The sequence below is a fragment of the Podarcis tiliguerta genome (assembly GCF_965153285.1).
Source record: "Podarcis tiliguerta genome assembly, chromosome: 2".
Lineage (NCBI taxonomy): Eukaryota > Metazoa > Chordata > Lepidosauria > Squamata > Lacertidae > Podarcis > Podarcis tiliguerta.
This window is the reverse complement of record NC_139535.1, coordinates 51435568-51448664: the sequence shown is the minus strand read 5'-3', so window position 1 is coordinate 51448664 and position 13097 is coordinate 51435568. Positions and strand designations below refer to the sequence as shown.

The window sequence follows — 13097 nt, the reverse complement described above, 5'->3', positions numbered from 1 at the left end:
TAAAAGACCATTTGGAGCCTATATTTAGTTGTGCTTAGTGCGTTTTGAAGGTGGTCCCCTGCTGTGAACTCATAGTAGGAGCTGTCAGGTCAATGTTGCTGTTTAGTTTAGACTTCTCCTTTTCTCTGCTTGGACAGCAAGTCACAGCTGTTTAATCAGCACTGAATAATAATAGCATTTAAACATTGGACTTTGATGTTAAAACAAGCTCCTAGAAGGTTTCAGCAAAGATGAACAAATCAGTTCATATTTGGGTTACATGCAAATTATTTAGAAATATCAGCAGTGCAGTCTTCTGCATGTTTACTCAGAAATAAGTCTTATATTGAATGGTACTTACTCTCAGGTAAGTGTGCATTGGATTACAACTTTAGAATTTATAGTAATTCACAATACTTTTATGAGATACCACAAGATTGGTTCTTTAATTGTGACAGACCAACATACTACCCCACTCAAAGTTAGTATTTATATGGCACTTTGTCATAGTAGTTAAAGTAATTCATATATAATATTATGGCAGTAATTCTTATATCACTCTGTAAAGTGGGTGTGAGGATCCTGTGGCCCTCTAGATGTTGCTGGAAGCCGTGCAAGTTGTAGTTCAACAGTATATGGGGAGCCAAAGGTTCCCTACTCCTGCTGTAAAGTAAACCATCATTTTCCCTACATTGCATGACAGGGTAGTGGGAATTTAGACTGAGATAGTGGATTGTCACAGCGTCACATGACAAGGGCATTGCCCATCCCATTGGCTCCAGCATCCCACGATGCAAATAGGCAGCTCTAAAAAATTCAGTCTTTGTTGTAATTTATACTGCATTTCTTTCCTCAAGATCCCTGTGATGAGACTTGCCAGTTCTCCATATGCTTTGTTTTCCCTTCTGAAAAATTAGTTCAGGTTGAGAATAATATGTTCTGATGGAAATTATTACCAATGAACATCATAGGCATCCCCGGTACAACGTGGTTTTACAAACAGTGACACTGAAGTTCAATTTTGAGTGGTAATCCCGCAACAGATCTTGCTCTTGTGAAAGGTTTCGTGTTATTCTCCTGCAAGACTTTTGAGAAGAACTGTGATTGCACAGCTGCATCACTCAAAGACTTCTCTTAATAAATGAAAACACAGTGGATTGTATCCAGTGCTGTCCTTACATTTATAGAAAGCTGTTTGATCCAGTGGTAATTTCCAAGAACGTAAGGGAGGGAGGGGATTTTTTTCTTATTTCCTCTTCCACTCCCAATGCTCCCTTCCAGTCTGCTCTAGGGGCTTAGGGTACACACTTGAACAGTGCAGGACATGATATGGGGGCCTCAAGGGAAAGGGGACATTTAGGGGAATTACCTCCCTCCCCACTCTATGCATGGAAGTCTTTGAGGGATCAAATCACCTTTTGTGAATAGAAGGACACCACTGGATACAACTCACAGTCAGGCTAGTATCCTTTTTAGCACATCTATGGTTAGGGAGGAGTAGACTCACTGTTCCTCAGTAGAGAGGCCATATACTTCCAGTTATTAAGTTTTGAGGGACAAACAAGGGAAGGTTCTTGTTCTCGTGTCCTCCTTTTGGACTTTTTAGGGAATCTGATTGCCCACTGGTGCAGGGAAATGGTGGGTTTTCGGCGTTTGAGTATCAAGGTACCACTGTACTTCAAAGGCAGAGCACACCATTCCAAATGTGGGACTCCTGCTCTTTTGCTGCATGTTTGCTGTAAGCATGTCATCTGAAATACACACTTCGGATGTGCACATGTATGCATTGTGTAAAGAAGCAGTAGACTAATGGGCTTTCAGCAGGTCAGTTGCATATTTTGAAGTTGTCCATAAGCACCTGAATGAAACAACAAACACAGCCACCACCATGATACCCTACCTGCAGATAGACATATTAGCAAACAAACAAAAAAGAGTGGATGTATGACTTTTTGTCTACCAAGATACTATTCCGACAAGCTTGGCTGAACAGGTAGAATTTCCAAAGATCTGACAGTTACAAATAAGTCACGTGCATTTTACACGATTTTCTTTAACTTTTAAAAGGAGCTTTTGACAAATACTGCCCTCTGTTGATGACTTGAAGTCACATAATTAATAGAAAACCTTTCAGGAAACAACTGTTGTCAACCATGTTAGATGAGCAGCAAAGGTATTGTTTTCATGTGTTTTTCCAAATTGATGGTACTCAACAGCTTCATCTGTATTTCTAGGATAAATTGAGGAATATATTTTAAAAGGGGGAAATCAGCAATGTGCTTTGTGCCATAATACATTTACTGGTGCTCCTAAAAGAGCAGTATTTTATATTTTGTGATGCAGAAGTAGGACTATCTGTGATATGTATGTGAGCAAAAGAGACAGTATAAAACATTAATGCTTACCTAAATGAACATTGTGAATGATAGGATGGTCAGATTATTTGTGTTCTGTGTTTGTGGTGAAAACATTTAATCATACAGTGGAGTTTGAATTTCTTTGAGCTTAATAACTTGAGGGAAACTCTAGAAAGTGTGAAGGTTTCTCCTGTGCTGCTAACTATATTGTTTCTTCCTTTTGTGCTAAATCTCAGTCTATGACCTGCATGCCATGCTTCCGTTCATGTGAAATCTGTACCAACTAGAAATAACACTTGTGTTTAATATTATTTGTGTGTGGTCAGATATTATTTGTGTGGTCATAGAAAGTTTGCAGAGGGGACCATGTGCATCAGATTGTGCACATTAATGCATCCAGTAGGGGAGATAGTTTCCATTGTTATCATTACCTTAGGCAGCTGTGCATTTCAACCAGTACCATCATGAGTAGGATTTCCCCCATCAAAGATCATAATGCACTGATACACTATGCAGTGCCCAAACAAACATTCATCAAAATGGCAATATATGTCAATAGGAATCAAAACCCTTATGGGATAGAGATATATTGAGAAGCTCTGTGTTCTCATATTCTCATACTAAGCATAACTGCTTGTTAATTACAGTTTGTGGAAGCACACTTCTTATGTTCTTACACCAGCAGTGTAAGAATGGATCTACCAAAGGCAGTTTTATTTTGGTAACATGGGGCTTTCAGAATGCATTCATTGACCTGCTAAGCGGTGTGCTACAGACCCAGCAGCTTGTCTGTGTTGCTGTTTTTGTTATGCACTGAACGCTAGAGCAGTGATTCCTGTGTGCCAGTTAATCTCATTTCCATCGTACGCTAAAACGTTATGTTTCATAGTTGTGACTCATACATCTTAGGAAGACTAGGGGACTGGGCCAAAGAGCATCTCTGTTGTGTTTTGTCATGTGTACGTGATTGTTCTCACTTGTTTACAGGCTCTCCCTCTCTACCAGATAAGTATCGTCATAATCGGGAGCTGATGATGTTATTACCGATGCACCGAGACCGACCTAGCAGTGCCATGTACCCTGCAGCTATCATGGAAAATGGACAGGTAACGATTTCAGTATTGCTGTTTTTTCCAGTGGCGTAGCGTGGGTTGTCAGCACCTGGGGCAAGGCAAGTAATTTGCACCCCTTAACCCGTGGATTTGCACCCCCTAACTCGTGGATTTGCACCCCCTAACTTGTGGATTTGTGCCCCCTAACCCTAACCCCCAGATGTTGCGCCCGGTGCGGCCGGCCCCCCCTGCACCCCCCACGCTATGCCACTGGTTTTTTCTGAATGTGCCAGGACATGAAATTAGCAAACAGATCCATTTTCTGGACAGGAAAGGACAAATGTTTTGGAAATGGGAACTAATGGGAAGGAGGAACTTGCAGGTTACCTTACTTGGCAGGATAACTGTCCCCAATCAGCTAGCCCACCTTTCCTGTCTGTCTTCCCTTCAGAAAAAGAGAGCGGGGGAAAAAGAAAGGGGTTCTGAATCCCATAGCTAGGATTCATGTGGGTGAGGTGAGTCAGGAAGGGAGATGGCTTTAGTGATTCCTGGCCAAAGGAGTAGCAGAGTAGCCAGCTGGTGGACATTTCAAACAACAGGCCTCAGCACACAGGGCTGGCAAGGCTGGGATTACCCTAGTCATAATGCACTAAAAATCCCAGGCAAAACGTATTGGCAATAACTGAGGGCAGACAGGCCCATGCCTTTGACCAGCACCTGTATCATTGTACCTGTCAGCTTCCTGAGCAAATTCAATAAAAGAAACTGCAGCTTCTGCACCCTGAGCATGTGCTACTCTCAGGGAGATCTGCAGAGCAGCCACTTTGGGGGGGTTGGAGGGTGTTCCTGCTCATTCCAGTCCAGTCTCAGTCTTGGGAGGTCCTTCCAGCAGAGGAATCAAGTTATACCCCAACCCCTGTCTCTTACTGGTGGAAGGGGCATAACTGGGAAGTTCTCCAATGCCCTCCTTACTCTCCCTAGAGCATGATATTTATGGTAAAAAAAATATTCTGCCTTCATTCAAATTATTATTATATAGTCATAATAACATAGGCACAGAGGTTGCCCTTGTAACATAAAACAAATGTAAACAATCAGATATCTTGTGAATCTTATTGGAGATATCAAACAGCATAGTTACAAACTGTTGTTTAAGAAGTGCAAGTATTTGTTGCCTTTCTTCTCTCTTAGCACCCAAACTTCCAGCGAGCCTTGCTCCAGCAAGTGATTGGACCGTGCAAACCCTGCAGCGATCCCAACCTTTCTGTTGCTGAAAAAGGTATTCCGTGCCCTATTTTATATTATTTACTTATGACACTTATTTCAGGCATTGCTTTTTGCTGCTTTGCTGGATCCAGAATCTAAAGCTAGCGCTGAATCCTGTAGCACGGTTGCTGACATGAGCAAGACTCTGCTCAGAGATCTGCATTAGTGGGTGAAGTTCAAGGTGCTAGTATTGGCCTATAAAGCCCTAATCACTTGGAAGCCAGTTTATTTGCAGGATCTCCTTACTTCATATGTACCCACTTGACCTCTCTTGACCCACTTGCAGAACTTGTAAGAAATTTCTTTTTTAGCACGGCAGGACCTAAACTTTTGCACTCCCTGCCAATTTACATCAGGTTGAGTGGTGGCTTAGCTGTGTTCTTTCTGATGCCTGCTTAAAACTTTTTTGTTAAGCTAAACCTATCCAGATGTACATATCTTGAATAAATTGTTTTCAAACCTTTTTTTTAGTTTGCTGCTGGTTTAAATTCTATGACCCGCCCTGAGATCTCCGGGTATAGGGCGGTATATAAATTCAGTAAATCAAATAAATAAATTATTTTTTAAATGTTTTAATTACTTGTTTTTAACTACTTTGCTGATAATTTTAATATTTCTTGTCAGCCCTTAGAGGTTTTGTTGCAGTCAAGCAGTATATAATTTTTTGTTAAATACTATTAATTAATTTTATTGTCTCGTTTTATGTTCATTCAAAGTGTTCTTATCACTATAATCTCTTAAAACCATGTGTATTTAGAACAAGCAGTTAATCACACAGCAACTGCCCAATCCATATATACTCCTAGCAGAATATATACATTTGTGACTGCCCAATCCATTTATACTCCTAGCAAAATATATACATTTGTGAGTCATGTTTCAAATATGACAATCTCCTTCCTGCATAGAGATTATCTACATAAAGGGAAAATTTCAGTTATGAAGCAGCACTTTGGAAAGGTCAGTAATCCATAGGCCAGGGGTGGCCGACTCTCAAGAGACGGCAATCTACTTTCAGAATTAAAAACTGGCAGTGATCTGGGTCAGCTCTAAATTGTTGAACTTTTTTTAGGGAGGAGAAAGGCCCCATTTTTAGTGGTTAAAAAACAGCTTTTTTGGAGGGAAAGGTTCCATTTTTGTGGGGGTTAAAGGCAAGGGACAAAGGGGTAAAGTCACTCAAAAAAATCGCTATGGATGAAAACAGCAGCACAGAGAAAGCTCTGTCTTCCCTTCTAGAGATCAAACAATGAAGGGCGGTGCGGGGGGGGGGCAGGGCAGGAGTCAGTTTTAGGGACACTAAGGAAAGGGAGCCAGAGATCGACCGCGATCTACCGAAACCTCACGGGGATCTACCAATAGATCACGATAGACCTGTTGGACATCCCTGCCATAGGCCATTGGAAGGGGAGTTGGTGTATAAATCAACTGCACAACATATACAGCTGAAGGTGCTTGGAATGCTCTCCCTAACCGGCTGAAAGCACATGTTTGGGTAAAACTGGAGACCTGTCACTTTCCCTTTTTAACACTGATTTTTCTTGACAGTAGAGTGACATTGAACACCTTTAAGCAAAATCTTTTCAATTATAGCTTCTCTGCTGATGAATCTAATCACTGAAGACAAACTCTGCAGCCGATGGTTTGGCCACTACAGGACAGCAGGGACTTTCAAAGATAGTTTAAGCATGAGCTAAGCCTTTATTTGGGATAAACCATCCAATATCAGAATTGCACATCAGGTTTTCCAAGCATTTTAGTCTAAAATACGATAGACACAGCAGGGAGGAGGGTATGGAATTTGCCACCAGTTAAGATATTCCATGTTTTGTTTCTGGTTTTCATGTGTATTCTATACAGGTGGTGACCTTCAGATAGATAGTGATCAGTTTAGAGCAGTTTCAAAGCATGCACACAACTTGCTCATCCAGTGGCGGCAGCAGGAAGTCAGTACGTATAGGCTGAGTGAAAATGATGCCTGCTACAGACTCAAAAACTGTGGATTTAGGTTCTCAGTGAGAACAGAATAAGAAGGTTTGTTAAACAAATAGTGAATGGTCGCTTCATAACACGGTGAATGTTGGGATGGGAAACATAATTAATTCATTGTGGGGGTTATAGGCCCCACATAAACTATAATCCACAGCATTCTCCTCTACAACCAAGGCTGATGTATACTTTTTGCCAAGTCTTGTGTCAGAACTCCCCTGTCGGTGAGATTCTGTTTGATGTTTGGCAGTAAGATCAATGTCTGGGCAAAGTCTTGGTGATTGTTTTCATTGCTATAGTCTTTTTAAGCCTCTTATTTTCTGTTTGACTGCTACCATGAATTTTATAAGTGTGTTACCTTTATCAGGAAAATGCAACTCTTTTCTACTTGTTTTGTCTCATTAATGTATAAGGAATTTTGTTTTGTTTTTTGTTTTAAAAAATGGTTTGGGACCAGAGGAAAACAAACTTACCTCATCTTGGTCATCGCGGCACAGTAACAGGCTCTGTTCTGCATACTGAAATGTCTGTTCCTTGTTCTTTGTTACTGCTTCCTTCATCCTGCTTTTTTTAAAAAAAAAAATCTGTAGTCTAAAAGATATCTTCTTGGTCTCCTAATAATGCTAATCTATCTAAACTGCTTTCCCATTTCCAGTGAAAGGTCAGCAGAGTAAGTTGATTGCTCCACCTAGTGGTTACAAGGCAGACAGCAACCTTTTGGGAGATAGGACTCCCAGCAAGAATCCAGTTCTGCTCCTGCCATTGGTCGCTACTGCTCTCGCTGATCTTTCAGGTTTTCTCTCTGAATTTCTTCTGTGACAGAAAAGGAAAAAATTAGGAGTTAATAATAGTCCTCTTTCCCTGTGGCCATGTTCCCCTTTGTTTCCCTACACTCCCCTGAAGGAGTTGTGGTGATTGCTCCTTTAAAGAAGGCTACTAAGGCAGAATAAAAAGCTGTACCTATTGTGAATACATTTTACACCTTGGAAACTGAATTCACTGACTCCCTTAAAACCCCTAGCATGTATTGTCCTATTTCTCTCTTAGTTTCTGAAAATCTACTTCCCAGAGTTGGGGATTCACAATTAAAGGACACCACTGAATGCAGATTGAACTATGCAATCCATAAAACACATGAAGCCCCCACCCTGCCCATTAGAGCAGCACAAACAGCCTCTGTTTTTATCTAAACATCTATAAGATAAGCTTTTAGATGAGCCCTTAGACCCATCAAACCAGGATACAAGTTGCACATGTCAAACCCTACTAAAAATCCATTGCTCAGCTGTCTTCATAGCAGATGCTACTATGGATACCTCTCAATGTGCTTCTTGAGCCTTTGTAGCAGATGTGGTCACCAGATGCACTTAATGCTCAAACACTGGGATGTAGACACTCTTATGTCAGCCTCTCCATCGCGTCATATGCAGGAGGCAAGCTTCTCAGGGAGGATGCCCTAAAGGACATCTTAGTCTAGATGACAAGTGGAAGGTATTGCTAACATACAAGACGGACAACAAGCGGCAGAATAGGCACCGTTCTCCACATTTCTACAATCAGTCCTTTTAGAACTACTGACGAGTTCCTGGTCAGTTAAAAAAAAAAGCCGTATCTCCCCAACTTATCACCTAATACATTTTGGAGAACTCCTGTACACCACCAAAAGCCTCATCTCCTTAGCCCTGGAAAGATTTCAGAAAGCAAATCTGCAGTACAGCCTTAGCCAGTGTGGTGTAGTGGTTAAGAGCGGTAGTCTCGTAATCTGGGGAACTGGGTTCGCGTCTCCGCTCCTCCACATGCAGCTGCTGGGTGACCTTGGGCTAGTCACACTTCTTTGAAGTCTCTCAGCCCCACTCCTCTCACAGAGTGTTTGTTGTGGGGGAGGAAGGGAAAGGAGAATGTTAGCCGCTTTGAGACTCCTTAAAGGGAGTGAAAGGCGGGATATCAAATCCAAACTCTTCTTCTTCTCTTCTTAGCCCTCATTCACGCCAATATAATGGTGGTGGCACATGTCCTTGGCCTCTGCGTCTCAGCAACTCCTTGGGTGAAGCACCATGCTTGGCCCCTCCAGTGGGCCCTACTGCCATTTCCAAAAAACATTGCCCTCAGCAGGCGCCTTCACATCAGGCTGTCACCCCAGCTCCATCACAGCCTGCAATGGTGAACTGACTTAGTCATCTTGAGGAGGGACAACATCTCTCTCTCTGGTACATGTATGTACATCTGGACAGACAATACCAAAGCCAAATGAAACATCAACAGGCAAGGTTCAGCTTGATCCCCGAATCTGCAGCAAGAAACAACCCTCCTCTTGGACTAGGCAGGGATCAACATTCAATCAGTCACATATACGGACTTAAGAACACTCGGGCAAACCAGGCAGAGCGGAGCCTGAAGCCCCACTTGTTTTCCAACTACTCCAGCAAAGCTTCAGCCAATGCAAAATCAATCTCTCTATATCTAATAGGGATTGCCAACTTCCACAATTCTTCACCAGGTTTCACACCCCATCAGTGGAGACCTGGAGCACTCTGCTCTCCCCCTGGCCACAGGGTCAACTCTATGCTTTCCCTCCAACTCCCATACTCCCATGGGTCCTCAGGAAAATCAGGGAAGAAAAGGCAAGAGTGCTCCTCATCACTCAGTTCTGGCCACATTGTCCTTGGTTTCCGCAGGTACTGAGCCTAGCACTGTCCTCTCTGTGGCAACTCCCCCAACTTCTGGACATCCTAATTCAAGGTCTGATCTTTCACCCAGATCCTGCCTGGTTGCATCTGACTGCATGGTCTTTGACCAGAGATGGCTGACAGATGGATCTCACTCCAGACATCATAGATATTCTGCTGCACTGCGGAAAGTCTTTGACTCTACATATCTACCAAGTCACCTGGAAATCTTTCCTACTGAGGTGCTCTACTGAAGGGTGTAAAGTCAATAACCCTGGTATCTACCATCTTAGAATTCCTTCAAGATGACCAGAGAAAAGGCCTGAAGCCCAGTGTGCTAAAACAACAGGCAGCGGTGGTCTCCTCCATTCTCTCAAGGCTGCGCTCTCCTTCCTTCCTTCTCTCACCTGCTCTTGAAACACTTTCCCCAGGGAGCATCTCTTAAATGCCCTCTGACTTTCCATAGATTCCCCTCCTGGGACCTTCACAGGGTTCTCTCTGTGCTTCAACACCCTCTTTTTTTTAACCTCTCAGCAAGGTGGCTCCTTTCTTTGAAAATGGTCTTCCTCATCGCAATCACCTCCGCCTGCAGAGTCTCCAAGTTGAATGCTCTTTCTGTTGCCAAACACCTCTTGTCTTCCATAGAAACAGAGTAGTGCTAAGGACCGAGACCCCCCAGTGTCTCCTGCAGATTCCATCTCCAGAAGGAGATGGTTCTGCTCTCCTTCTGTCCATCCCTACTCCATCCTCTGGAAAAGGCCTGACATTCCCTGGACGTCTGCAGAACCCTGAAGATTTACACTGACGAAACTAAAGTCCGTAGGCTAACTGAAACCCTGTTTGTATCCTTCTACCCACCCTCACCGGCCAAGAAGATAAACCTCTTCCACCCTTTCTAGGTGGATCAGGGCATGTATAGTGCTGGCCTAAGAGGTGCAGTGGTTTCCTATCTCTTCAGCACACCATGGCTCATTCCACAAAGGCCACAGCAGCCAGAGATATGTTTTCCTCTCCTGCTTTTCTACAGGAGATCTGCAGGGCAGCTACTTGGGCAGCACCCAGGACCTTCACCAAGCACTGCCACCTGGATGCCTACGCACCCTCAGACGCAGCTTTGGGCAGAAAGGCTCTGCAACAGGTCCTCCCGCTATGACTTCCTGAAGCTGCATTCTCTCCTTAGAAAAATTAGCTGCTGTGCGTCCTGCTGACTCTTTCACTGGAAATGGGGAAAAGTACAGTTGTACCTACCTGAAAGGTAGCTTTCCATTTCTTGATGAAAGGCCAGCAGACCCTGCCCTAGTTGGTTTGGCTACAGGATTCTTGTTATTAGCACAGTCACATTGACATTAGGAGGTAGCATGTTTCTTCTTCTTTCTATCCTTACACTCCTGGCTGTCGAGTCTGCATCCTGGATGCATGCTGGGAGTCTTACCTCCCAAAATGTTTCTGTCTGCCTTGTGACCGCTAGGTGGAGGCATCGCCCCACTCTGCTGACCTTTCACTAGGAAATGGAAAAACTACACTTCAGGTAGGTACAACTCGTCTTTTTCTCATGATCAAGAAGTGCACAGTTCTCTTACCACTCGCTGCCTTCAGAGCAGGACATAACCTAACAGCTTGGGGCCAGTCCCAAAACTCACTTGATTCAGTGAGTTTAAAAAGTCAGCCTTCAGTCCCATCAAATATTACAGCATTACCCAAATTCAATCTGTTTCCATCCTTCAGCTGTTCCAGCAGCACCAAGCAGCTGGAGTCTGGACAGCGGAACCAGAGAGGCCTTGCCATTCCTGTCTACTCATGTTGGGAGCATCCTGGCCCCACCAGTACCTCCCCGAAGCCTGCCCCATGGTAAGGAAATGGCCAGTAGGTCTGCAGAAGAAATCCTGCTCTAATGCCCAATTAAACCATGTGAAAGCAAACAGTGCCACCTGTTTGCCTTCTGAAAAATGAAAAAGGAGTAAAAGGAAGAGAAGGCTACACCAACTCTCTTGGCTGATGATTTCATAAATCTTTAAAAAACCAAAAAAAGCAGTACTCTAAATATGCTTTGGGACTGGAATTGGGCTTATGAGTGATGTACACTAGCCCAGTGTCTTGCTAAAAGCTGTACAGTACAATTCCATGCATGTTTACTCAGAAGTAAGTCACATTGAGTTCAATGGGACTTACTACAAGGTTAGCGTGTATGGGATTGCAGCCTAGGTTTAACAAATAAAACATTGAGCTCCAGTTATTGAAGGTAAATTAAGGTTTCAGATATTTAATGCTAAAGAGCCTGTTGTCTTGCCACGGGAGCCTTGATATGATAACTGCATGTGTTACACTGTGTTGCTGCCTTCATTTGCTGTTTGTTGTTGTGTACATTGAGTTACAATTTACCATGTAAAATAATTGGTTTCTAGGAAACTGACACCGCACTATCAGGACATATCTGTCTAACTAGCATCACAGGACATTTAAGAGTTGGAAATGCTATTTCTGACTTACTGCTCGCAGGTAACTTTTTCCATTTATCTCATTTAAGGTCACTACTCGCTGCATTTTGATGCCTTCCATCACCATCTTAATGATGCCCCCCCAGCACTGCCTGCACGGACGCTACGTAAGGTAAAACTATATCTCAAATTGCAGAACCACCCTCTGATTCAGCCAGCATACTGAGAGCAATTCTGTAATCCACCTCTTTGTTTATTTATACTGATTTACTCTACTGTACGCCCTGTGATATTACTGGGAGATTTATCACCTTGCTAAACTTGATGAGGTGGGAAAGGGTGTTTCTCCTGCTTGCTTATTTAAAACAGTTAAAAGATCCTCAAGCTGCTATAGCAGTGTGTGGTAAGCCCACATTTCCTGAGAGTTAGGGTACTCTGAAAGCAGCAAGGGGAGCCTTTCCAAAGCACTTTCCCTGATTGACTTTCAAAATGCTCTTCCTATTTAAGCATGGGTCTCCTTTGAAAGCGTAGATCCATCCAGAGCCACCCTTTCAAAGCACTCTTCTGTACCTGCTCAAAGAGGGAGAACAGAGTGCTTTGAAACCACAGTCTGTGCCAGCAGGAATTGCACTTTCAAAGCACTCTTCTTGCTGCTTTGAGAATGGTCCATCCCCAAAGAAATATGGCCTTAATTCACACTGCTATGAGTAATCAAAAGGGTGTTTGTTTTTAAGTTAAAGAAGCATTGGGAGGCCTCAGCTACTGCTTGAAAACTCTGAGGAAATTTTGCTCATCCACCCCATTTTCAGGGATTTCAGGAAACTGGCAGAATGTGCAGGTTGGTCTATGGTTGAGGGCAGTTAAAGTGTCTGGAGGTAAGGGTGGGGAAATGAAAACAGAAGGAATTGGCCTCCTTAATTCCCCAACAGCTATTGTATTCCGGAGGAAAGCTTCTGATTGGTGGGATGTGCTCCTTGAAGTTGTCCTCCCACACGGTTCACCTTACTTCTGGCAGCTATATACAGTAACAGAACAGCAGCCAGCCTCAATCCTGAGCCCTTTAGTACTATAGCACAGCACAGGTTTTAGAAAGAGAGAAGAAAAGTAGCCTCTTGCAAACCCCAGTACTAAAAGTTAAAAGTGGACATGGAGCGGCACGTGGTACCTGTAAAATCTGTTGCTATGTACATGCACCAATACTCAAAATATTTGTCCTGCTCTTACTATGTGAAATTGTAATGATAGAGAGCTCAGCTGCACAATATGGATAGGGGTTGAAAATCTGTTCTAAATTGCATTGTTGCTGCAAATTAAAATTAACTTTGGAAGTATATGTTTATTCTTAGTAAGTGCTTT

General features: G+C 43.1%; 1 protein-coding gene across 13 annotated transcripts in view; it reads left to right on the top strand.

The window, feature by feature from the left end:
• DOCK3 (dedicator of cytokinesis 3) overlaps window positions 1–13097 on the top strand; it is a 137028-nt gene that overhangs the window by 118912 nt on the left and 5019 nt on the right. For 7 of the 13 annotated variants that reach the window (XM_083429275.1, XM_083429281.1, XM_083429280.1 and 4 more), the window contains 4 exons: window positions 3324–3442; window positions 4580–4667; window positions 11032–11154; window positions 11831–11913. In XM_083429275.1, coding sequence (XP_083285401.1) covers window positions 3324–3442; window positions 4580–4667; window positions 11032–11154; window positions 11831–11913 — 413 coding nt within the window. The remainder of the gene's footprint in view (window positions 1–3323; window positions 3443–4579; window positions 4668–11031; window positions 11155–11830; window positions 11914–13097) is intronic. The other 6 variants (XM_083429274.1, XM_083429284.1, XM_083429278.1 and 3 more) reach the window with 3 other exon arrangements.